The sequence below is a fragment of the Gopherus flavomarginatus genome, chromosome 4, assembly GCF_025201925.1.
Source record: "Gopherus flavomarginatus isolate rGopFla2 chromosome 4, rGopFla2.mat.asm, whole genome shotgun sequence".
Taxonomy (NCBI): Eukaryota; Metazoa; Chordata; order Testudines; family Testudinidae; genus Gopherus; species Gopherus flavomarginatus.
The window spans coordinates 100,851,712-100,879,254 of NC_066620.1; the positions used below are offsets into that span (position 1 = coordinate 100,851,712).

Sequence of the window (27,543 nt, forward strand, 5' to 3'; positions counted from 1 at the left end):
TTGGTGTAACATGGCAGTAAATTGGACCCCTGGATGGAGGTTCTGTAAGTTCTCTGAACAACTTTTAAGTGTACTAAGATTTGAAATATTAGAGGAAAGGGGAATTTGATTTACTTTTGTACTGATATGCAAAAGCTGGGAGCCTGCTTAGTTTTATTTAAAAAAATAAATGTATTTTGTGGCTTTGTCAGTTTGTATTATTGTTGCTTTTTCCCCCTTTTCAGTTTTTCTTCAGTGATAAGGGACCCTATCAGTTGTGTGAGAAAAGGCTGCAGCTGATTGAAGAACTGTGCCTGAAACTCCCAGAATGGGATCAACTTAAGACTACATCAGAAAGCAGCCAAGAAACCCTCAAGGAACTTAAATCTCAGATCGATAGCACCTATGTGAAGCTAAAAGAGAACCCTGACAAATGGAAGGAGTACAGGAATAGGTACTAGTTCTTTTGTTAGCTGGGTATGACAGAGCCTTGGTCAGAACAATTACTGTATGTGCTCTTCTTTAAAACTTCCAGTCATAGAAAAATACAATTCGAAGAACAGTAAATACTTCTTTTGTTCACAAACAGAAAACTCTGTTTTATATAGTAGGTCCAAAATAATCTGTTTTTCTTCTTATTTTTTTTTAATTTACGCGAATAATTATCAGCTGTGGCTAGATAAAGGCTAGTTTACAGCTACCTTTAACTTGTTTTCTGTTGTGTGTCTTTGATTTCAGAATTTCTGAATTAGCAAGTTGGATTTCATCAAAGGAGAGTGAGCTAAAGAAGATTAAGCATGATGTCAATGATACTACCAAATACAAACGATTTAAAACAGCCACAGAGGTTAGTTCTTAGCTTATATTCAAATAAAGGAGAGTGATTTCTTCCCTGGACTTCAGTGGTGCTCCCCATCAGTTCAGCTGAACAGAATCGGTACCTATGGCCTATACAAAAAGAGAAGCTGGAGGCAGGGTCCATCTCACCACCTACCTTCACATCAGTGAGCAGATCTGGCTGGCAACACAGAGATGTAGCGTTTAAGGCCAGAAGAGACAACCAGAATATCTAGTCTGACCTATATATCACAAGCCAGCAACACCACCCAGCACCCGCACACTAAACCCAACAACCAAAATTAGACCGAAGTGTTACAGCCCCCAGAAGATTAAATTGGTGTTTGCCACAAGTAGAGAATAGAAGGGACCAAGGTGCACTAAAGCCCAAGATCCCTGCAATGGCAGGGAATATAGTGAGGGATACCCCAATGATCCTGGAGAGTTAACCACACCCCATACTGGGGCAACCCTCCCAAGATCACTGTCAATCTGATCTGGGAGAAGAATCCTTCTGAACCCCAAATATGACCATCAGTTGGACCCTGAACGTGTGAACAAGAATCAGCCAATCTGAAAGAGAGAAAGTTGGACGCCACCTCAGTACAACTTCCCACCCTGGTCAATGTCCCATCTTCAGCAGTGGCCATCCCTGATACTTCAGAGAAAGGAGACAAAAGACCCTAGAATACATTTGGGTGGGGGAATCTCTTCCTGACCCCTGTAGGTGACTGGCTGAAGCCCCGAACCATGAGATTTTTAGGAGTGTAGGACATAAACTGGAAGGGGTGCCAAGCCCTGTCCTCCACCATCACAAGTGGCCCCTTAATACAATCGTACTCATAAATATGTCCAGCTCTCTCTTAAAACTAATTGAGTTATTTGCCTCCACAATTCCTAATGGGAGGTTGTTCCAGAACCTCACCTCTTTGGTGGTTAGAAACTTTCTTGTAATTTCCAGCCTGAGTTTGTTCATGGCCGGTTTATATCCATTTGTTCTTGTGCCAGCATTGTCCTTTATTTTAAATAGCTCTTCACCCTCCCTGATATTTACCTCTCTGATGTATTTATACAAAACAATCATATCCATAAGAACATAAAAACGGCCGTACCGGGTCAGACCAAAGGTCCATCTAGCCCAGTATCTGTCTACCAACAGTGGCCAATGCCAGGTGCCCCAGAGGGAGTGCAGCTAACAGACAATGATCAAGTGATCTCTCTCCTGCCATCCAGCTCCATCCTCTGATGAACAGAGGCTAGGGACACCATTCTTTACCCTTCCTGGCTAATAGCCATTTATGGACTTAGCTACCATGAATTTATCCAGTTCCCTTTTAAACATTGTTATAGTCCCAGCCTTCACAACCTCCTCATGTAAGGAATTCCACAAGTTGACTGTGCGCTGTGTGAAGAAGAACTTCCTTTTATTTGTTTTAAACCTGCTACCTATTAATTTCATTTGGTGACCCCTAGTTCTTGTATTATGGGAACAAGTAAATAACGTTTCCTTATCCACTTTCTCCACATCACTCATGATTTTATATACCTCTATCATATCCCTCCTTAGTCTCCTCTTTTCCAAGCTGAAGAGGCCTAGCCTCTTTAATCTTTCCTCATATGAGACCCTCTCCAAACCCCTAATCATTTTAGTTGCCCTTTTCTGAAGCTTTTCTAGTGCTAGAATATCTTTTTTGAGGTGAGGATACCACATCTGTACACAGTATTTGAGATGTGGGCGTACCATGGATTTATATAAGGGCAATAAAATATTCTCAGTCTTATTCTCTATCCCCTTTTTAATGATTCCTAACATCCTGTTTGCTTTTTTGACCACCTCTGCTCACTGCGTGGACATCTTCAGAGAACTATCCACGATGACGCCAAGATCTTTTTCCTGACTTCTTGTAGCTAAATTAGCCCCCATCATATTGTAAGTATAGTTGGGGTTATTTTTTCCAATGTGCATTACTTTACATTTATCCACATTAAATTTCATTTGCCATTTTGTTGCCCAATCACTTAGTTTTGTGAGATCTTTTTGAAGTTCTTCACAATCTGCTTTGGTCTTAACTATCTTGAGTCGTTTAGTATCGTCTGCAAACTTTGCCACCTCACAGTTTACCCCTTTCTCCAGATCATTTATGAATAAATTGAATAGAATTGGTCCTAGAACTGACCCTTGGGGAACACCACTAGTTACCCCTCTCCATTCTGAGAATTTACCATTAATTCCTACCCTTTGTTCCTTGTCTTTTAACCAGTTCTCAATCCATGAAAGGACCTTCCCTTTTATCCCATGACAGCTTAATTTACGTAAGAGCCTTTGGTGAGGGACCTTGTCAAAGGCTTTCTGGAAATCTAAGTATACTAGGTCCACTGGATCCCCCTTGTCCACATGTTTGTTGACCCCTTCAAAGAACTCTAATAGATTAGTAAAACACGATTTCCCTTTACAGAAACCATGTTGACTGTCCCCTCTTAACCTTCTTTTTGCTAGACTAAACAAAGCCAAACTCTTCCAGTCTCCTCCCAGAAGACAGGCCCTCCATATCGCTGATCATCCTAGTAGCCCTTCTCTGCACCTGTTCCAGTTTAAATTCATCTTTCTTGAACATGGGTGACCAGAACTGTACACAGTATTCCACATGAGGTCTTACCCCGGTCTTATACAATGACATTAATACTCCTCTATCCCTAGTGGAAATGCCTAGCCTGATAATCTTAGGACTGCATTTGTCTTTTTCACAGCTGCATCACATTAGTGGCTCATAGTCATCCTGTGATAGACCCACGCACCTAGTCTATCTTCTGTTCTGTGATTTCCAACTGATGAGCCATCAGCTTGTAGCAGAAATTCTTATTATTAGAGCCTAAGACCTTACACTTTGTAGTATTGAATTTCATCCCATTTCTGTTATTCCAGGCTTCAAGGTCATCCAGCTCTTCCTGTGTAATATTCCCACCCTCCTCTGGATTGTGGATGGTGCCTCTCAACTTTGTATCATCAGCACATTTCATTAGTGCACACTTTTTGTGCCAAGGTCATTAACAAAAATATTAAATAAGATTGGTCCCAAGACTGGTCCTTGAGGATCTCCACTAGTAATCTCCCTCCAGTCTGGTAATTCACCTTTCAGTAGAACCTGTTGTCTTATCCCCGTTAGCCAGTTCCTTTCCCACCTTACAATACTTCTCTTGACCCCTACCTTCCCTAATTTAACTAATAATTTCCCATCTGGAATCATGTCAAATGCTTTCCTAAAGTACAAAAATATTAGTTTTACTGCACTTCCCTTATTATAAAATCAGTTTTTTTTCCTCAAAGAAGGAAATCAAGTTAGTTAGGCATAGTCTGTCTTTGGTAAACCCATATTGCATTATATCCCCTTTTCCATTTGCCTCCATGAATTTAATTATTCTTCACAATTTGTTCTAAAGCCTTGCAAACAACTGAGGTCAGACTAATAGATCTGTAATTGCCAGAATCACTTTTTTCCTTTTCTTAAATATATCTATGACGTTAGCTGTGATGCCGTCGTATGGCACTACCCCTGAATAGACAGAAGTATTAAAAATTCTTACTATCAGGCTAGCAATCTATCAAGCCAGTTCTTTCAGTGTTTTGAGATGGAAATTATCCAGTCTTTCCCCACCCCCTTTGAGAGCATTAAGCTCTTTAAGAGGAGGGAGCTGGTAGAGTAGCTGAGGATCTGAACCTTTGATTAAATTCATTGATGTTAATAACTCAGGATGTATATCGGAACAGAATTTGACCCTTTTTCTTTTTTACAGTAGAAGGGAAAACAGGACTACAAATTAGTACAGTTTCTTGAGGTTCTTGCAAGTCATTAGCAGATTATAAGGCATATCTATGCCGAGAAAAGGAATTTGAGTGACCTTGAAAAAGTGCATGACTCTGCTATATCCTCTTATTAGCACTAGCCTAGAGACATAAACAGTTGGGAAAAAGTGAATGAAATGGGAAAGAATTGCTATTTTAGAAATTTTTAAAAAGTATATAGATGCTTATATAATTTGAAATATTATTCAACAAATAATACTCTAGGGAAAATCAGAGTTAATAATAAAAATTAAATTATTAACTAAAATTATAATTAAAATCTTTATTACATTCTATAAATAACTGTGGCTTCTTTAACAAGCAGCAGGGAGATTTCTTGCGCTGTTAGCATTCTTCACCTTGTAAAAAATATGAAGGTATAATAAGAAACATTTTGTTTCTATTCGGGTCATTCCTAATTTCCACATCTGCTGTGTTCAGTAGAAGAGCTTGTGCAGTCACCTATAGATAAAAGCCATTTCTTGGTACTTAATGAAAGACAGTCAAAGCTAACGCAGTGCTTTCCATACCATGCCATCCAGTTTTATTCAGAACTCCTCATTGATTTCGCAGGTGATTTCTACAGCCATAGAAGGCAAGGTTGACTGATTTAAGTACCAGTTTATTAACACTGCACTGAAGTGCTAATACCTCATTGAATGACTTCATTGTGATGTGATGAGAAGGTATACACGTCTGAGAGATAGCTGTAAGATGGCAAAATAGTGGTGTTTTTGGTAAATAGCCCTTCAGCCCTTACACCTCTGAGCAGTTCCATTTTAGTCAATGGGACTTCTCACGTGTGGAAAGGCTTTTTACCACTGGTCCCTAAAATGACCATATCAATATTTTTTTAAAAGCATGGGTTTTTATATGTAGGGAAAATGTGCTTCACTTACCTTTTATACTGAAGGACTTAGGTGCCTATTGCCATTTTAGGCACCTAACTCCCCAAATCAGGCACCAGTGGAATTCACAAAACCCCCTCCTAGCTGTCACCAAATCCTGTAGGCACCTACATTTGTGCAGTAAAAGTTCCCTGGGTGCCTATGTTTCTGCCTTTGAGCAAGATCACGGCAGCCCCGCTCCAAGGGTCTGGATGCCTAAGCCTCAGAGCAATGCACAATCCAGGAGAAGATCAGTGTTCCTCCTCCTAAATTGCCCACCTGGGAAGCGTGTTCAGTCCTCACCTTCCAAATTTGGCACTTATAGACAAACTGATACAAAATGGAGGGAGGGAACCTTCCTCTTAACTTTTAGTGGCTAGTGTATTCACCTGAGATGTGGGAGACCGCCAGTTCTGTCACCCGCCACCTGAGGGGGAGAAGAGAGTTGAACCCATCAGTACTCTAAAAAAGTTTCTTTGTGGCTCTGCCCTACGTATCTGAAAATAGAAAAAAACATAGTAAAATGTTGCTAATTTGGCTAATCCCCATACCCTTTTAAACGGATCGGCAACCTTTGGCACATAGCCCTCCAGGGTAAGCCCCCCGACAGGATGGGATGCTTTGTTTACTTGCTCCATTGGCAGGTTCGGCCGATCGCAGCTCCCACTGGCCGCGATTCGCCGCTCTGGCCAATGGGGGTGGCGGGAAGCGGCAGCCAGCATATCCCTCGGCCTGCGCCGCTTTCTGCAGCCCCCATTGGCCTGGGACGGCGGACCACAGCCAGCGGGAGCCATGATTGGCCGAACCTATGGACACAGCAGGTAAACAAACTGGCCCGGCCCGCCGCCAGGATGCTTACTCTGGCAGGCCGCGTACCAATGGTTGCCGATCCCTGCTTTAAAATATGCAATATAATCCTATTTTAGATACATATATGCAGGATCTTGTATGGTCAAAATATATACAATATATACCATGTGGATAATGAGCACCAAAAATGCTAGCCTATAGGAGGAAAAAAAACAGGTTTCAGCAATGTAATCAGTAAGGGACAATCCTGTATTGCTTGTGGAAGGACTGCAAGATTCAGCCCTATGTAGAACATGACAGACTCCATGGGAATTAGAGAAAAATACTATCCTGCAGTCTTCAAAGGAAAATACACAGATTCGTACACACATACTTTTGTGCTGCTAACCATAGGATTCATAGCAAATTGCCCATGAGTATTATTTGCTGGTATATTTAATTGATTCTAAGATCGTACATTTGTGATTCTTGTTAGATAATCCGACAAGATATCAGCAAACAAGGAGAAAATGTCAACTGGCTGAAATCTAGACTTGCTGTTCTGACTGAGGTTTCTGCTGAGGATGAAGCCAGAAAGAAGGAGGATGAGTTATCTAAACTTTCTAGCGATTTCAAGGGACTCCTGCATTTGCTGGCTGAGGTATAATATGAGAAACACAATGCCACTACATTTACAGCATCATATGTAGAGACATCCGCCATGCTGCACAACACTAAGTGACCTGCTGTTTTTTTTAATTACACTAGAAGCACACAACAACCCAAATTCATTCAGATTCCAGATACAGCAAAGCCTTGAGTCTAACAAACAAAAATGTTGACAAAGCTGATCAGCAGACTCCTGAATCTTTCTCTGCTTCAGATGAACATTTCTGAATCCAGAATATCTGCAGTGCTTTAGGAGTTTTTATCTAAAAGAGGAACATTAGTTTGCTATAATTAAATACTATCAGGCATTTCACATTGACAGCCTGGTGATGTGGGTTTCTCAGGTTTGGAAGTCTCAGGTTTCAGTTGCAACCCCTAGGCTAAATCACATCCTTGCACTCCAAAGTAAGAACATCTAACATGAATTAGATTGGCAGAATCAGGCTCTAAGTGGTTGGGCCCCTTGCTGTCCTTACTGGCTGATGTGCAACCAAATTCTGGTATCACTCAAGTCAGTGGGTGTTTTTGGCCCCTAAGAGACAGCATACTAGGACACTACTTTCTGGCCTGAGAAAAAGGTTATTGATGAATCACTGCAAACAGAACTGCTTTTGCATGGTTCATCAATGCCTGAATCAAGTCTTTTGAGCACTGATGATTCCCCAGCACCACATCAGCCCACTTCACCTCTGGCCCCTCCGTTTTCTAGTGAGGAAGAAGATACTGAAGAGGAAGGTGTCTTCTTATCTTAGCAGTCATCTCCCATAGAATCTACTCTGGGTCCACCAGTACAGCCTAAAACCCACCACAAGGATGACATCCAGACCTGGTGGGGCTTCCCATGGATGCCATTGCTTATGCCATTTCCACTCAGTGACCCTACTGGGACCTCTGAGGGCCTACAGGAGACAGTATCTCAAACCCTCAAATCTATACAGAGAGATGCTTAGATCTCCCCCATCACTCTCCGTTGCTGCACCTTCAGAGCCCCCTGAGGAGAGAGCGGAAGAACAGGAAGAAGCCTGGGAACAGGTTACAACACCAACATCCTTCTTCATCGCCAGACGAGGCCATAATGCTGCTGCCACCCACAGTGGTGGACAATTTTAAACCCTTCCAGGAACTCTTTAAAAGAATCGCTGATATCCTAGAGATTTGTCTAGAGGAGGTTCCAGGGTCCCAGCACAAACTACTGGACATTCTCCATACATCCTCCTCATCTCAAATTGCACTTCCCATACATGGTGCACCAATGGAACCAGCCAAAAATGTATGGCAGACCCCAGCTACAATACTACCCACCTACAAGAGAGTGGATAAGAAATACTATGTTCCCTCTAAAGGACTAGGCTTCTTATTTTCTCACCCCGCACCAAATTCACTAACAAGGCAGACAACAACAACAGAGATCCACTCCATACAACAAAGAGCGGAAACATTTGGATCTTTTTGGCCACATGGCCTATTCATCCACCACTCTTCAGTTCTGGATTGCCAGATATGCTGCCCTAATGGCAAAATACAACCACACTCCAAACTCACTGAATTTATTGACATCATACCAGAGAACAAAAGAGACCAATTTAAGTCTATAATTTCAGAGGGCCAACTCCTATCCAGAACCTCCTTACAGGCCTCTCTAGATGTGGCTGATAAGAATGTAAGAACAGCCATACTGGGTCATACCAAAGGTCCATCCAGCACAGTATCGTGTCTACCGACAGTGGCCAATGCCAGGTGCCCCAGAGGGAGTGAACCTAACAGGTAATGATCAAGTGATCTCTCTCCTGATACAGCGGTGTGCTCCATGGCCACTGCTACAGTTATGTGCCAGGCTTCATGCTCCGCCTGTCTGGCTTCCTAATGGAGGTACAATCCACTGTCGAGGGCCTCCCATTTGATGGCCAGAAGCTGTTCGTGGCAAAAACTGATGACTCATTTCATACTCTGAAAGACTCGAGGGTGACACTCTGCTCCCTGGATATATAGACACCTGCATCAAAAAGAAAAAAGGGTCAATACTAGCCCACTCAGCGCATGAGATCTGTCCCATACACCTCAGAACTAAGGCACTACGACACACAAAGGCAAAGACAGGGGCCTTCAAAGCATCACCAGCCTCCTCCATTCTTATGCACTGACACCATCCCCTGTTTTGGATACCGGTTGACCTGTTTATTCCCAGTATGGTAATCCATCACCACAGAGAAATGGGTTCTGGAGATAATCCTTTCAGGCTATACAATAGCATTAATCCCTGCCCCCACCATCCCTCCTCAGGGACCCCTCTCACAAACACTTTCTACGGCAAGAAGTAAATCATCTCCTACATCTGGGTGTCCTGGAACACGTACCATCGCAACACAGAGGGAAGGGTTTTTACTCCCACTACTTCTTAACTCAGGAAAAGAACGGTCTATTTTAGACCTCAGAAAATGCTGCAGATTTGTCAGGGTCCAATGTACATATGTAAAACGTTAATTGGTTAACTGATAAGCATTAGTCCTATTGGTAATATATTCAATTAACTTTTAAACTCCGCTGCCTGCCCACTCCCGGGACTCTGCTGCCAGCCTACATGCCTGGGGCTCTGCTGCTGCCCCACATCCAGGGTCCTGGCTGCTGCCCCTTGCCCAGGATCCTGGCTGCCGCCCTGCTCCAAAAGTCCCAAATGCCAGCCCCACACCCATGGACTCAGAACTTTGGAACTATCTAAAGATTTGTCTGCGTTATCATTGTCTATTGCAAGCAGAGGCTGTCCAAATAGATTTCTGGATGTATTCACCTTTGTTAACAACAGCATGACATATAACCTCCACCAGGGATGCGAACCCACTCTACGGTCATTATCAACTTCAGTAGCATTTCTCAACAATGTACCAATCAAGGACATATGTAAAGTGGTCACCTGGGCTTCCGCAGAGAGGTTAACAAAACACTGTGTGATAAATCAGAGCTCAAGATCGGATGTACTGGTAGGACTTACGCAACTCCAAAGCCCCTTCTGTCCAACAAAGGGCACTGCTCGACAGTCACCTGAAGTAGAGAACCCACAGGGACACTTCTTGAAGAATAAGAATGTAACTGAGGGAGGTCTGGTAGTATGGTGCTAGATAGGCACTGACAATGACACGACATGGGGAGAGCACATGCACGACTCAGATGAGCACTGCTGCTGAAATTCTCCTCTCAAAGGTGCAGGGACACACCCAACACCTGAAGTGGAGCATCCACAGGGACACCATTTCAAAGAATCTCAGTTATTGCAGAGGGTGAGGAACCTTCTCTTGTGAATCCCTATACCAAAGGGGATGAACCCGTGTACCAAGTGGTAAAGGTTTTGGACTTGTGTTGAAAACAGGTGAAGGAAATGGCCTGGGGCAGACAAAGCAAGGGATCCAAACGTCTGAAGTAGGCACCTGCTCATACTTTATGAGTCTCAAGTTGGCGTTTCTGAGAGACAAAGGGTGAAAATTTCCCCCACCCCTCAATGTTCAGGCAGGAACTATAGCCATGGAAGTGAAAAATTAAGCAGAAGATGAGAAAAAAGCCAAAAATGTACAGGAGACCCTAGAAAAAATCCCCAAAGCCCTCCAGCTCTTCAACTGCTTCCATGAGCTCCAGTTCCTTTTCTAAAGAGGGAAAACTCTTGATTTCAGACTATTACTCTGAGCCAGAGAAGCAGGAGGAGTTTTTTCCCTTGGACATGTTTCAAACCAAAAGGAGGAAAGTGGTGGCCAGCATGACAAAGTTTTGCTACCTCCTACATTTCTTCATCAAATATGTTGCGGGGGAGAAACTCTAGGTAAAGAGGAAAGGATCACTTGGCATGTCCTGGAATTTTACAGCTGATGCAATAGTGCCATTTGTGAAAAATGGCAAGATAATTCTTGCAGAAGACTAGATGATGGAAGTCATGCTCAGAAGTGACTTCAAAACTTCTTCAGCTGCCCCAAGGGCTCTCTAGTGACCACCAGTTTTACTGAGCCAAAATATTTATATTTATAATGATATAAAATGCTTGCATCTCCAGATCTATGATGAATTCAAGTAAGTTGATACAATAGAAGATATTCCTGGCTGTCATATTTATACCAGTTTATCTGTAGATTTCTTAAAGTTGCCAGCAAGAGTCATGGCAGCAAACTCAATGTCCAGGCACTGACTCTGGCTTCTGACCTGGGCAGCAAATTATTCATAGCAAATTCTCTGTGCCTCAAAAATCTCAGGAGGAAATGATTGTTAAGGTGGTGACTGACAATGCAGATAAGCCATAGTGTGAGCTATCTACTGTAATGAAGCCCTCAAAGCACTACAGGTTCTCCTACAAGCTCAAAGGACTACAAGCTCTGGTACAAAGGTAGAAGATCCTTTCATTCTTAACCCAAGGAGAGACTCTTCACATTCCAGGGGCAGAATCTGTGCACAAAACACCAGTAGAAGACTAGATTCAGGAATAGGATATAGCCTTTGTCAGTGTGATTGTTCAAGGGCCTGTTTCTTCCAAAAATAGGCAGGATATCTCACTTAAGTTTATGGACCCTGTCAACCTCAGACACATGGATACCCTCACAGCTCTTATCTATTTCCCATCTAGCTTTGACAAACAACGAGAAGCATCAAACTGTTCTGAATAAATTGTGCTCCTCTTAGATCTAAAGGCAATTGAGCCTGCCTCTCAAGACTCTACTCCATATTTTTCATAAGAGAGACTAGGAGGAGTTTGGGGATGTCCTTGTTAGGAGGAAGATGAAATTCAGGATGGAGACTCTAGTGGCACTTTCACTGCAGTCTCTTGCAGAGACCTTCTTACATCATTGTAATTGTTCCAGATTTATACAGGCTCCAAGTATTTATTCAAACTTAATTTAATTTTCCTTGGTGTGAAAGTTGGGCTTGAAATTTTGTGAAAACTGTTGGTTCATAATGTCCTGATTTCCAGTGGGTTGGAAATACTGCATAATATAACTTTTCATGGTATTTAAGTGAATTTACCTCTTGTCTCACCCAACAGCAAGAGCCAAGAAAAGCAGAGATCCATGAACATTTAAAACAAACCCAGGAAATGGTTACTAAACTTTTTCAGAACCTAAATATGGTTTGGCTTTATGTTGTCCTCAAATTTAGAGTGAAGGTTCTGTTGATTCTTAATCTGTCTGAAATATTTCACACATTCCTAAAAACTGAAATCTGTTTTCTGACTAACTACATCTTATATTTGTATTTTCTTCCACTGATATATTATTGTAGAATTGTTGATGAATGCTAGACTAATAGGAAGTACAAATAATACAATGAGAGAGATACTCAAATTGTGTAAATTGTCATAACTGATCTGAAATAAGTGAAGTTATGACAATTTATACCACTTGAAGATATGACCCATAAAGTATTACAAAGACATTGCAAACAGATGGAAATTAGGGTAGGATTGTCATGTTTTAGGGCTATGAATGTTTTTAGTTTTTCATTAAATACAAAGCAAAAAGGAGGTCCTAAACGACCTGGAGGTGTATGGGTTTTGCATTACAGACAATTATCATGTGTTACAAAAAATACCCCAAATGTAAATTAACCCTGTTCAGCTATTGCATATTTCAATTTTGTCCATAAATATAGATTGAGAAGATGTTAAGCACTGTTGGGGATTGTGTCCAATACAAAGAAGAAGTAAAAAGTGCCCTAGAAGAACTAATTACCAACTCAAAAGAAGCTCAAGTCGAGGCTGAGAAAATCTTAGATACAGAAAGCTTATTACAGGCTCAACAACTGCTTCTGCATCATCAGGTAGGACACTGGTCATACCCAGATTTGATATACTTGTTATGTGGAGTTTGCATCATTGACAAGCATGGAGTGTTTGTGTAGCTTCTCCTATGGTGTACTGCAGTGTATTTAATATGACAATGTCAGGTAAAAAGTATAGCCCAGCGTAGGGAAATAGTGCCTCTGTAAGAGTGCTCATGTAGCTACGTTATGCTGATGGGAGAGAACTCTCCCGTCGACATAATAAAATCAGCTCAATGAGAGACATAGCGCTGTGCACATGAGCGCTTATGCTGGCAAAACTTATGTCGCTCAAAGGGGTGGGGTTTTTTTGTCAGACCCCGGAGCGGCAAAAGTTTTGCCGACATAAGTGCTAGTGTAGACATGACCTAAGTGATAATAGTTTATAATGATGGCATTTACTTTGTTTTGAAATAAAGAGACCAAGATTTTCAAACCTGGGTGCCCTAAATAAAAATAGCCAGATTTTCAGTGGTAACGAGCACTTGCAGCTCTCATTGAATTCACTTGCGTTCCAGACCCTCTGAAAATCAGATCATTTTTATTTAGGTGCCAAAGGTTGAAATTTTTGACAAGGTGCACTCTACGAGTATTGCCATTTTTAAAGGCTAAGATTCTGATCTGATTGTTGTTAGTGTAATTGGAGGAATTATTTACCGCAGTCATTTTTTCCAGTACTGTGCCTCCAGTAACAGAATTTGGTTTGATGACATTATATTGCCATGGTTCAATTAACCCAATGTTTCAATTTGCACAATTAATATTTTTAATATTGAGGGCTAGATTCTGCCTTCAGTTACATGAGTGTATATAACTGAAGGCAGAATTTGTCCTTAATATTCTGGTTGACTGTGTAAAACTATAAGAAGCTGTTTTGTGTAGTTAACATTAATTGATATGTAATACAAGATGTCATATTTTCACCAGATCAGGTGCTCAGCTACTGCAGTAATAGGTTCTTATTTTAACTGATTGCAGGTAAACAGAATAAAAAAAAGTTTTTTTAAATCTTAATAGACAGTGAACCCAATTATGCAATAGTTACACACATCACTGTTTTCATAGAATCATAGAATATCAGGGTTGGAAGGGACCTCAAAAAGTCATATAGTCCAACCCCCTGCTCAAAGAAGGACCAATCCCCAACTAAATCATTCCAGCCAGAGCTTTGTCAAGCCTGACCTTAAAAACCTCTAAGGAAGGAGAATCCACCACCTCCCTAGGTAACCCATTCCAGTGCTTCACCACCCGCCTAGTGAAAAAGTTTTTCCTAATATCCAACCTAAACCTCCCCCACTGCAATTTGAGACCATTACTCCTTGTTCTGTCATCTGCTACCACTGAGAACAGTCTAGATCCATCCTCTTTGGAACCCCCTTTCAGGTAGTTGAAGCAGCTATCAAATCCCCCCTCATTCTTTTCTTCTGCAGACTAAATAATCTCAGTCCCCTCAGCCTCTCCTTATAAATTATGTGCTTCAGCCTTCTGATCATTTTTGTTGCCCTCTGCTGGTCTCTTTCCAATTTTTCTACATTCTTCTTGTAGTGTGGAGCCCAAAACTGGACAGAGTACTCCAGAAGAGACCTCACCATTGCCGAATAGAGGGGAATGATCACGTCCCTCGATCTGCTGGCAGTGCTCCTACTTATACAACCCAAAATTCTGTTAGCCTTCTTGGCAACAAGGGCACACTGTTGACTCATATCCAGCTTCTTGTCTGCTGTAACCCCTAGGTCCTTTTCTGCAGAACTCCTGCCTACCCACTCAGTCCCTACTCTGTAGCAGTTCATGGTATTCTTCCGTCCTGAGTGCAGGACTCTGCACTTGTCCTTGTTGAACCTCATCAGATTTCTTTTGGCCCAATCCTCTAATTTGTCTAGGTCCCTCTGTATCCTATCTCTACTCTCCAGCGTATCTACCACTCCTCCCAGTTTAGTGTCATCTGCTAACTTGCTGAGGGTGCAGTCCACGCCGTCCTCCAGATCATTAATGAAGATATTGAACAAAACTGGCCCCAGGACTCACTCTTGGGGCATTCCACTTGATACTGGCTGCCAACTAGATGTGGCGCCATTGATCACTACCCGATGAGGCCGATGATTTAGCCAGCTTTCTCTCCACCTTATAGTCCATTCATCCAGCCCATACTTCTTTAACTTGCTGGCAAGGATACTGTGGGAGACTGTATCAAAAGCTTTGCTAAAGTCAAGAAATAATACATACACTGCTTCTCTCTCACCATCAGAGCCAAGTTATCTCATCATAGAAGTGAATTAGGTTAGTCAGGCATGAGTTGCCCTCGGTGAATCTATGCTAACTGTTCCTGTTCACTTCAAACATAGCAACAAATACTACTACTACTACTACTATTAGTAATTAATAAAGGTTGAGGGTATGTTCTATTACAGGCTGTAGAATAAGGCTTTATTCTGTGACAGTCACTCTGGGGCTTCCTTAATAAGAATCACATTATTATCAGTGTCGGTGCATGGTGTAAATGGTGTTTATTAACTCATGTTTCTGCACAGTTGGATGTGCCTTGTTATCTAACCAGAGGATGCTGTGTTGTAGCTCTGTTTCTATACAGCACGTGTCATATTTGTAAAAACTACATCTGTGTTATAGTTGCTGTATGTGCTGGGGTTTTAAGGCTCCGCAAACCTGAGCCAATCTGAGAGAGGCAGGAAGAGGAGCACTACTCACAGAGACTTGGCAGGTTTATCCTTTCATAAGCCAGGAAGAGTCATGGGTGAAATTCTCACCCTGTCCCGGCCCCTGTATGGCAGATGCGGGCAGTGGTACAAATGGGGTCTTTAAAAGTCCTGGAACTTGCTGCACTCAGAAGAGAACTGAGACAGACAGCTGCAGGCTGCTTTCTGAGGATTCCTTCGTAAACCCCAGCAAAGGGACATGTCCGAGGCTGGAGGTGGGTGGGACACTGACATGCAAGGGGGTGGATCTTTGGCATTTGCTGTTTGCTGGCTGTGTGGCTGTACAGTGTACTTCCCTCAGTGCTGCTCTGCATCTGGTGAGTAACACAGAGAAGGAGCAGGGCTACTGCCATGTTCACAACACAACCAAAGGTGCTGTGGAGGCAAGGGGTAGTGAAGCAGCGTGAGCCAGCCTCCAGCCATTACTCACTACTTAGTAGCCAGCTTATGCCTGCCTTCTGTGTGGGTGCACAAGCAGGGCAAAAAGGCTCCATGTGTCCTCACCCTCTGACTCTCTTTCTATTCAGGGAGGAGATAGTGTAGCCCTTTGTCTGTTATTCCCTTTGTATAGATATACACATACAGAAAGCTGTGCGTGTGTTACTGATGTGCCTGTTTTCAACACTTAACTAAGAATCATTTAAATTTGTATCAATCCTCTTGAATAAATGCTTCTAGCAAAGGACAAAGAGGCTCTGTGCAAAGAGGCAAGATGTTCAACAGCAGATTGCGCGAGCTAAGCAGCTGCAGATTGAAGGAGGACTGCCTAGCACAGTGCAAGAAGATTTACAGAAGCTGGAAAGTACATTAGAAAACATGCAGCAGAATATGGAGAAACGGGAAGAAAAATTACAGGTGAGTGTTCTGCATGTAACATTACAGAAATGAGTATTCTGTATTCTGTTTTCCCATTTTTTCATGTAATTTAGTTATAGGATTGACAACTTTCTACTTATTCCAGTGGTAACAGGTCAATGCCCTTTTCTTTAACTTGCTCTTGTATCTGTCTGATGAGAGTTGCATTTTCTCTACATTTTAACATTTTTAACAAACCTGTGATCAGTTTCTCACCTTTGAAACTTGGTATGTGGGAACTTCACAGTCAGAACCCAGCCATCCTCCTGATACTTTTCTTTCCTTGTTTGAGCCAAGTGTGGGAACCCTTTTGGATTATAGTACATCATTCAATTTTTTATTAGCTTCTAGCTCAGTCCTAACTGACTATGTTAATTCTCATTTAATAAACAAAATGCCTATGAATTTGTTTTTAGATGGGGATTATGTGGCATATTTATTCATGAAGGGTGATACTGCACTGTAATGAAATTATTTAGGTTGCATTTGATAATAATACCTACCATATATACAGCACTGCAGAAACAATTAAACCTCACAACTGCTATATGAAATATCCGAATTTCACAGATGGGAAAACAGAGGCACAGAGAAATTAAATGACTCACAGAGCAAATCACTGACTCCCTCCTGATCCCTGACCCTAAGATCAATTCACCAAACTACACCCGCCCTTCAGTTTTTGCTGCTCAAGGGTGATCGTGCCATTGGATTTGTCATTTTACTTGGAGGTTTGAAGACACCACAGTTATTTCCTGTTATGATAGGTTAAAACTATGTGGTTGACATTGCAGAGTATTAGAAGATGTCTTAATTGTAATTATTGGTGGAAGCAAATTAGGATATTTCTAAAAGGTCCACCTTCTGTCAAGTCTTAATAGGGGCTTCAGTTTATTTCAGAAACTTGACACTTCAAGGAAATATTCATTACACTGATGATACTAGGTTGGGTTCTAAATGTGGAGTAGCTAATAATCAAATGCCACATGTTAACCAAAATTTAGGTTAGATAAACAGAACAAATAGCTCTCTATATTCAGCTTGGTATTAATACAATTACCATTTTGCCTGTTTAGGTTTTTTTAACCAAATTTTTTTCTAATTCTATAGGTACCATTGAGCAGAGACCCAGTCCTTCCACCTTTACTTATATAGCCTTGAGGATTTAGTAGGTTCAGATACGTGCTTAAAATCTGGAGAGAAATGTACTAGAGAGAACTGTGCTTTTCTATGCAACAAAAGAGAACACATGCCAGGGTTCAACCAGACCGTAATTGTCTCCTAGATGGTTGTGTCTGTAGTGTAGCTGGGGTTCTGAGAGGGGGGAAAAAAAGATGGCTGTATTTTGCATTTAGGTCTGTAACCTTTGACCTCTTTTCTGTTGTTGTCTCTTTTTTTTTGGTAGGTCACAGTAAACAAATGGGAACAATTTGAAAGAGACAAAGAAACAGTAGTCAAATATCTCAAGCAAGCAAGCTCTGCACTTGAACGGATCTTAAGCTTTAGCAGTTTAGAGAGCCTCTCATCAGAACTGGATCAGACAAAGGTATAAATACCACTGTGTGAATTAGTGGAATTGTGACACTGTTCTGATTTGTTAACAGGTAGTGCCAAAAGTTGTCTTTTGATCTTTGTATGGTTCTCCATTAATGAGAGAGACAAGGTAGGTGAAGTCATATCTTATATTGGACCTACTTCTGTTGGTGGAAGGGACGAACTTTCGAGCTACACCACTTCCAAGCTCCCAGTAATGTCTGTCGAAGCTGTGAATGCAGATTGGAGACAGTATAGTGCCTTCAGGAGTTAAATGATAATTTCACCACTGAAATGAATATATCTGCCAGTGAAGCGCATATATGGAGAGTAAAGTAATTGCCTGAGCTTTACTAGTTTACTTAATACAAGTATTATAAATTTAAGGGTAGATATGAACAAAACTATTCACTTCCCTCTCACACTGTCTGGAGATTATGTCTCTGATATGTGTTTTTTCTCTACAGCGTGTACAGCAACAGCCTGTTGCTGCAAGTAATTTTGAAGTCAGTTCACCAAATAAGTTGATTTTTTTTCTCACATTCAGCATAACACTGCACTAGTTACTTCCTTTTTTCTCTCTCTAAATCCTCTTTCTTTTTTCTTTCTGCTCTCCCTTTGTGTTGACAACACAACTCATATTATCTAAAGCCTGATCCTTTTCCTATATTGATGTCAATCAGAGCTTTGGTACTGACTTTAAATGGGGGCAGGCTGGGGCCCATAGTGCTTGCTTTTTCCCCAGCTAAGTGTATTGTTCTTCTCAATGCTTATACCTTTCCCTGTTGACTATGATACCAAATTGTATCTAAATCTGGTCAATCTAGCAATCCACCATTATCTTGTATGAAAGGAAATAATGCTAAACATAGAAAAACATGAAGCTAAAAGCTACATGAAGCTATAAATCCACCGTATATGTAGGGGTTATAGCACCTAAAAGATATTAAATGTAATGAATATTCTAGACACACTGCCATCTGCAATTTCATTAATAAAACTGCTTCACAATCCATCTGGTACGCTGATTTTTAACTGAGTACATTGGAATATTATTGTCATATCATAGTAGTTTCTTGCCTTAGTTTGATCGGAATAGTTAACTAAAATGAGGATTTGTGAATAGAATTGTGAAAATGAAAAGGTCTTGAGTTTTTACACATACCACAAATAAATATGAATAATCATGGAAACACCCTCTCTCCTCACAGGAGAAGAAAAAACAATAAATTTAGGATCAGGAAATGTAAAACATTTTTTTTTCATAATAACTATGATGCCTCTTTACAGGAACTTTCTAAACAGACGATAGCCATTGCAGCACAGGCTGAGAATCTTGTGAAGAATTCCTCTGAGATACAGCTGGGCTCAAAGAACAAGCAATCCCTTCAACAGCAGGCAAAGTCAATCCAGGAACAAGTGAAAAAAGTGGAAATTACCCTTGAAGAAGAGTATGTTCTTAACAAGTCCTAGTATTTCCTCTCTGCCATAAGAATTTATCCGATTTTTACATTACATTTTCAACATTTCATGTTAAGTCTTAAAGGGCACTGTACATTTCAACTTGCCATGGGATAATAACCAGGAGAATAGTACTAAACATTGCTGAGAACACAAATACCTACCAATAAAGAAAATAGTGGCTTGATAATACAAAGTAATTACAATGATTCCAGACATATTTAGCCAATAGAATTTTTTATTTCTAAGCCACAGGCACAATCTTGTGAATTAGTCATGTTCTCTAGGTACTAGAACCTTTTGAAAGCAACATAATTACCATGTTTGTCTCACATTTTCCCACCTTCTCCACAGGAATATGTCAAGAAGTGCCTTTAACTTAGTGAATGGCCCAATTTGATTTTCATTGGCAATGCAATAAGTATTTCTGCTGGTGAAAATAAGAAAAGGTTTGCCAAAATTTGTGTAAAAATGGAAAGATCAAGATCCATGGAAATATTGAGAAAATCCTGAAAAATAAATGTGACATTTTGCATTTGAAAAAATATAATACTTTTTCACAAGTTTGTGAATATTTCAGCTTGGGCAGTGACATTTAGTGAAACTGTTGGTAAATTCACATAGTTCCGGCTGTTAGTACCAAAAACTCTTATCAAGCCCAGCTATAGAGGCCTGAGTGCAGGTGAAACTGGCATTCAGTGTCAAAAAAATATTGGATGCACCATGTTGTGATCTCAACAATTTCTTTAGAATTTAAGTAGGGCTGCCAAGCAATAAAAACAATTAATCATGATTAATCACACAATTCAAAAATTAAATGTGCAATTAATCATGTGATTAATCATACTGTTAAATGGAATACCATTTATTTAAATATTTTTGATGTTTTCTACATTTTCAAATATATTGATTTCAATTATAAAGTGTATAGCGCTCACTTTATATTTATTTTTATTACAAATATTTGCACTGTAAAAAGCAAAACAAAGTAGTATTTTTCAATTCACCTAATACAAGTACTGTAGTACAATCTCTTTATCATGGAAGTTGACCTTACAGATGTAGAATTATGTACAGAAAATAACTTCATTCTGAAATAAAACAATGTAAAACTTTTAGAGCTGACAAGTCCACTCAGTCCTATTTCTTGTTCAGCCAATCACTCAGAAAAACAAATTTGTTTCCATTTGCAGGAGATAATGTTGCCCGCTTCTTGTTGACAGTATCACCTGAAAGTGAAAACAGGTGTTCTCATGGCACTGTTGTAGCTGGTGTCGCAAGATATTTACATGCCAGATGCTCTAAAGATTTATATTTTCCTTCATACTTTAACCACCATTCCAGGGGACATTTGTCCACGCTGATGACTGGTTCTGATCAATAACAATCCAAAGCAGTGCGGACCGAAGCATGTTCATTTTCATCATCATCTGCATCAAATGCCACCACTTTTTTGGTGGTTTAGGTTCTGTAGTCTCCACATTGGAATGTTTCTCTTTTTTAAGACTTCTGAAATCATGCTGTACACCTCATCCCTCTCAGGTTTTGGAAAGCATTTCAGTTTCTTAAACCTTGTGTCGACAGCTGTAGCTATCTTTAGAAATATCACATTTGTACCTTCTTTTCGTTCTGTCAAATCTGCAGCAAAAGTGTTCTTAAAATGAACAAACATGCCAAGTCATTATCCAAAACTACTATAACATGAAATATATGGCAGAATGCGGGAAAAATAGAGCCGAAGACATACAATTCTCCCCCAAGGAGTCCAGTCACAAATTTAATTAACACATTATTTTTTCAATGAGTGTCATCAGCATAGAAGCATGTGTTCTGGAATGGTGTCCCAAGTATAAAGAGGCATACGAATGTTTAGCATATCTGGCACATAAATACCTTGCAATGCCGCTACAAAAGCTCCATGAAAACACCTGTTCTCACTTTCTGGTGACATCATATATAAGAAGTGGGCAGCATTATCTCCTGTTAATGTAAACAAACTTGTTTTTCTGAGCGATTGGCTGAACGAGAAGTAGGACTGAGTAGACTTGTAGGCTCTAAAGTTTTCATTGTTTTGTTTTTGAGTGCAGACATGTAACCAAAAAAAATCTACATTTGTAAGTAGATTTCATGATAAAGAGATTGTACTACAGTACTTGCATGCGGTGAATTGAAAAATACAGTTTCTTTGGTTTATCATTTTTACAAATATTTGTAATCAAAAGTAATAATATAAAGTGAGCACTATACACTTTGTATTCTGTGTTGTAACTGAAATCAATATATTTGAAAATGTAGAAAACCATGAAAAATATTTAATAAATTTCAATTGGTATTCTATGTTTAACAGTGCAATTAAAACTGCAATTAATCGCGATTCATTTGTTTTTAGTTAATCGCTTGAGTTAACTGTGATTAATCAACAGCCCTACATTTAAGCTTCCATTAAACATATGCATTTCCAAGCATAGTGGACCAGATTCTCAGCTAGTTCAAATCTGCTTTGATCCATTTATTTCAGTGGAACTGCAGTGATTTATCCAGCTAGGGATCTGATCCACAGGTTGTAAGATAAACTTCCAAGTATATCTCAGTCCCATGCTGCCTGACTGGAGTTACTCTTGGGTTGAATTTGCCCCAATAGTTCCAAGAAGTAAGATCTGTCACTATCCATCTCAGTGGTTGCCTAACCAAAGGCAACACAAATGCCAACGTTGTTGGCTATTTCATTATTGATCGTTATCCAGCTATTCTGAAATTTTGGAAAGAGCTTGATTATAGTTCAACCACTTTTTCTTCCAAATGTGACTCCTGATCCTAACAGCTACTGTAGCATGTGTTTGGCTATTGGCAGTTTCATTCTTTACGCACTCCCTCACTAAAATGTGTGAAATACTATATTCATTTACTGTTAAATATTCTATAATTTTCTACTTAATAATTGACTTGCTAGTGTGATTTTTCCCACCATCATTGAGCAAGCCACTGTCCTTTGATTCAACAGACTCTGAGTAGCCCCTTACTGCCAGTGATATATATTCATTTTTGTTTTTAATAATGTGGTATCATTTTATAAAGCCTTGCAGAAAGCTAGACAGTTTGGCCATATTCCCATGCAACCTAGGTTTGGAATAGATTTTCATTTGGAAGTAAAATCATGTCATATGTCTGTGATACTGTGATAGAACAGGGCATCTTTACCCAATAGCCCATAACTTCTTCCTGCAAAACATGCATACCTGTATAACTGGACGTTAGAACCAGATGAACCTGCAAAACATGTAGTTTACGTTGAAGTGAGTATTTTGCACATACGGTCACAGGGTGGCTCTTGCATACTGCAGAATAGCGGTGCCAGTGGTTAGAAATGTGGTCCCATAGATTTGTATTGAAGATGTCCCCCTAAACAGAGCAGGTCTCACACACTGCTCTTCTCTGGGAAAACATTCAGGAGGAGAAAAATGAATAACAGCTCTGCATGGTCAGCTACACAGCAAAACTGACACACATTCTTTTTGTGCACATGGATTTGTAGCTGATCAGAGGGGACATAGAGTGTCCTTAAATACTGCAGAGTCCAAGGAATCATAAGGAAATCAGATCCCAGTTGCTCAGTGTTTTGATTCCTGTACTCTGATCCCCGGCATCATGATGCACTTAGGATACGTATTGCCACCTTATCTGAGTGTAATGTCGACAGACCCTTGTCGTTGATTAGGATCAAACCCGGTACCTCTAGAGTTTAATGCATGACCCTTTCCTGCCTGAACTAAAACATGCATACCCCTTAGCTAAGACTGCAGCAGGCTCATCATTCTCATGGGGGACAGAGTGCCACATCAAGCAGACATGGGTTACGTACTTCCTCTAGCTAGGGAAGCACATCCTGAGCTTCAGAGACTTCTGGATGAGCCCCCACTTGTAACACTGACAGACTCTGGTCATCATCAGCTGGGATCAAACCTGGGACCTCTGGAGCTTAATGCATGACCTTCATCTGCCTGAGCTAAAAGACAGACCTCTCTTAGCCAGCACCGTAGCAGGTTCATTGCTCACTATCTGGTCTAGCTGCCACTAGAGGAGGTAGAATGCCACACCAAACAGGCCTGGGTTTCATAATCACTGTCCTATTTTTTGAGAGGAGTTGACGCTATGGCCAAGGAGTTAATTTTGATATACCCAATGGGGGGGGGGGGGCATATGAGAGAAAGGAGAAGGGTACCTCTTGTGTGAAGCCTCGGACCTGAGCCAAGAGCAAGCAGAATCTGTTCCTGTTTTAACAAATCCAAAATATACACTTATGGACAAAAACATAGTTTGGATCAAGCTCAGTCATCATCAGTTTTCCGTTCTTTCACTCGGTGTTAACTCTTGCGGAAAAAGCAGCTACTTGTAAGGCTGACAGATTGTTGTTTATAGCACAAGAGAATAAAGAAGACCCCTTTATTTTTAGGGATCTGGTACAGCCATATAATGTTCATATTTCACACAATATTGTGTGTATATGGTGCCTGGATTGCTCTTCTTTGTTATTTCTTGCTTTCATGTGTTCCTTGATACACAGATTTTTACACGTACTCATATTGTATGTACCACTATTGAAATTAATGGAATTGTGCAAAGTCTGATATGACTTTGGTTCAAAACACACATCTACATTCTCTAAAAACATTCTTTTGAAAATACAAACTGCCTGTAATTTGGGTAAGTAGTATTTTTTTAATTAGACCTCAAAAGAAAAGTTTAATTATATTAAACTGTTTATTTTCTCTACTTAATTTGGTTAATTTTAGTATTAAAACCATGGAAATGGTGAAAAGCAAGTGGGAACATTTTGGCAATAATTTTGAAGCTCTGTCCATCTGGATAACTGAAAAAGAAAAAGAACTGAATACCTTGGAAACATCATCATCTCCCTTGGATATGCAAACCAGCCAAATGAAGGTGATTGGTTCACATGTTACATTAAGCATTAAAACCTCGTCTCTCTCTCTCTTTCTTTTTTTAAATTTTTTTTTTTGCTAGTGGCTGCAAGGGTGAGGAACAGACATTTGACTCAAGTTTCAGAGCTACAATGATGTAAAGATGTTACACTTTGTATGCAAAGATACCAAGCTCAAGGATTTTTCAAGAGCTAAAGGAAAAACATTATAGGCTGGTTTCTCTGTTAGTGACTATTTTTACCTACAAAACCTTCATTGTATGTAATATTAAAACATTTTAATTAATGCATAGTTTTTTTTTCTTTTTTTGAATGAAGCTCACTGGCTTACAAAAGAATCATGTGGTATGTTAATACAGAGTGTAGAAAGCCTTTCTATTGTAAAATGTACATCAGTCAGTGGCGGTAGCAACTTATTTTATAGCACCTGATGTTCTGTGTATCTTTTTATGCTGAAATAATAAAGGAACTAGTGTGCTCACTAGCTTGTGCACCCATAGACCTTTATTGCTACAGTATTTACAGAATTCCAAATGATCTGTACAGTATTGTAGGTACACATTTTCTCCTAGTTCATTTATTGGCCTCAGAGATGCCCAATACCTCTAAAAGTTGCATTTAGTCAAAAATACGCTGTCAGTTCCAAGGATCACTTTACATCCCCCTGCAAAATATAATAGGTATGTCTTCTCAACCTGCATGTGCTCATGGATCCAAAGTCCCAAAATGTAGAGTTTTCTATAAACCCTTTAACTCTGCAATGGCTTGCAGTTCGGCTGCTGCAGGTTGTTACAATATATCTTTGAAAGGGTCCCAAGTCCAATTTGATTCAGGTTACTGGAGGAGTTTCTTGACAAAATATTAATTTCTGAAGTTGTGATCATATTAAAGTATACTAAATAAATGAAATCATCTATCTCTTGATTGGAGCGGTGAAAAATAAAGCACTGCTTGAATTCTTGCCTTGTCGTTAAATCAATGTTTCTAAAAAACTCTGAATAAAATTAATACCTCTGTGTTTTTCACAGAGACACATTAAATCATACATCCCTATTTGTTAGCAGCTACTAGATAGAACCCCAGTGACTCTGATGCAGAAAATTGAGCACATCTGAATTGCACATGACATTATGTTATAACTGAGAAACCACATCCCTGAACTGGTTCTTCTGCATGAAGACTAACTGACTTATGCAAATGCATAGTGTTTCATCCATGCAGATCTGATTGGAGAATTGGTACCTATTTGTGTGCTGTGCTTGAACAGATTAGCAGTGATTACATTCCATCCCAGTGTAAGTTTATGAGAAATTCAGTATAACACTTCAACCTGTTATCAGACTGAAAATTATTTTAAACAGATAAATGTTTGAGTGAATTACCATAAAATAAAGTTCTTCACCATGAAGCTACATGAAATAAAGATGAGTGTGTTTCTAATGAACAAAAGCAAGGCGATGCACGACAAAGTGTGAAACTAGCTATGTGTCCCTCAACATCGAGACATAAATAGATGCCACCTCAGTTGCTTTCATAATGTTTATAGTTCTGTTTACATTTGAAGAATTTGTGTTGTGCATTGTGGTATATTTGCTGCTTTGTATAACGTTCCTAATAGTGCTTATAGTGTAGTAGACAGTATTAAACAAGTCACAATCTGAGCGGCTCAGTGGAAAAATTGTGTGAGACGCACTTTCTCATCTCTAGATCACCAGAACAGATGAATATAATTATCATTGCATGACTGTTCACTAACCTCTATGTGAAAAGTCTAATAAGGATGACATGTTGGCCTTGTAGTCAGAGGCAGAACTCCTACTGCTTTCAGTAGAGCTAGGGTTTCACCCTAGGCGATTTCACTGTAATTCCTAATTCCACAGAAATTACTACTACAGTTATCACTAAGTGGCACCACTGTTGGCAGACTCAGTTATCCACCTCCTCTTACGTGCACTGTAGGTGCAAACTTTCACTGCCTAATTAATTCCTGTTCTGCTGAGAGAGGATTACAGCTCCAGTGCTGTCAATCTAGTACCTCTCATTAGCATTTTATTTTCATGCAAAAAAGTTATTTTATCTGAATTAATTCAAAACATTACACATAGACTTTATAACTGCTGATTTACTATAGTGTATTCTAGCTATACTATATAACTTTGCTGTTCTGGATACTAATCTTGCAAAATTCTACTCATCCAAAATTGAGTAATTATTTTGAATTTGAATTGATATTGAATATCAAGTAAAATATAATTCGTATTTTTGTTATCATCATGATAACAGTGGTTGAGTAGATCTAGTGCCTAGAATGGTACAGTTTCATGACAATTTTGGGATTCTTCCATTCACATATACCTTTACGTAAACATTTATGAGGATGATAGAGCATTTCCCAACATTAGTAAAAGAGGGCTTCTCTCTCCCCATTGCCAGCAAGTTCTGATAACTATATTTCACTACTTGTGAGCAGAGCTTCATGAGTATGCCACGTGGTCTGAGTGAACATTCTTCCCTGGTGAAGAAAATGTAATTTTCCATGTGCACAGATGATTAAATATGTGTAGGTGTCACAAGTTTCCAACATGTGTGAAGGTCTCATGCTTATCTCTAATTGCCAATGAAAATAAGCATAGAAGCATATAAAATAGAATAAACTGTGATCAGCTAGTGCCTACCTGCAAAGCAGTTAATGAAATCAGAAGCCAATGCTAGATTATCCTGGACCTCTGCTCAATGACCCAGAGCAAGTTGAACAGTATCAAAGGCTACTGTCAATCTACCCTGGAGGAGAATGTTGTCTCGAACTCCAATCTGGCTCTCCATTTAACCCTGTGCTTGAGAGGCAGAATCACCCTAGTTAAGTTTCTAATCTGATTTATACTGAGAGATCATAAAATTGAGATAGAAAATACCTATTTTCTGATTTATAAAATCCTCCTATTTATACTCTAGGGCACATGCTTGCAAACTGTTAAATTACATTCATACTCGCTTATTGTCTGTCTCCTGATCAATGTAGTTTGTTTTTCATTGTACATTTACTAAGTTTATTTGTCAAGCCTAATTTTAAATGTCAATTGGTGACTAAGTTACATTTATTTTTCCTTCCTGAATCCCAACCAGAATTATTCAACCAATTCCAAGGGGCAGAAGATTCTAAATATCATCCTGTCTGCTTATACTAATGTAAATGTCATTTAACCTGCACTAGTTGGTTTTTGTAGATAATGTTTTTTAAATCAGCTTTCCAACATT

At 39.8% G+C, this 27,543-nt stretch overlaps 1 protein-coding gene across 14 annotated transcripts in view; it reads left to right on the top strand.

Moving 5' to 3' along the window:
• SYNE1 (spectrin repeat containing nuclear envelope protein 1) overlaps positions 1-27,543 on the top strand; it is a 492,410-nt gene that overhangs the window by 178,375 nt on the left and 286,492 nt on the right. For all 14 annotated transcript variants that reach the window (XM_050949357.1, XM_050949360.1, XM_050949369.1 and 11 more), the window contains 8 exons: positions 225-433; positions 718-826; positions 6,830-6,994; positions 12,622-12,789; positions 16,179-16,355; positions 17,761-17,901; positions 19,179-19,339; positions 24,140-24,290. In XM_050949357.1, the coding sequence (XP_050805314.1) occupies positions 225-433; positions 718-826; positions 6,830-6,994; positions 12,622-12,789; positions 16,179-16,355; positions 17,761-17,901; positions 19,179-19,339; positions 24,140-24,290 (1,281 nt within the window). The remainder of the gene's footprint in view (positions 1-224; positions 434-717; positions 827-6,829; positions 6,995-12,621; positions 12,790-16,178; positions 16,356-17,760; positions 17,902-19,178; positions 19,340-24,139; positions 24,291-27,543) is intronic.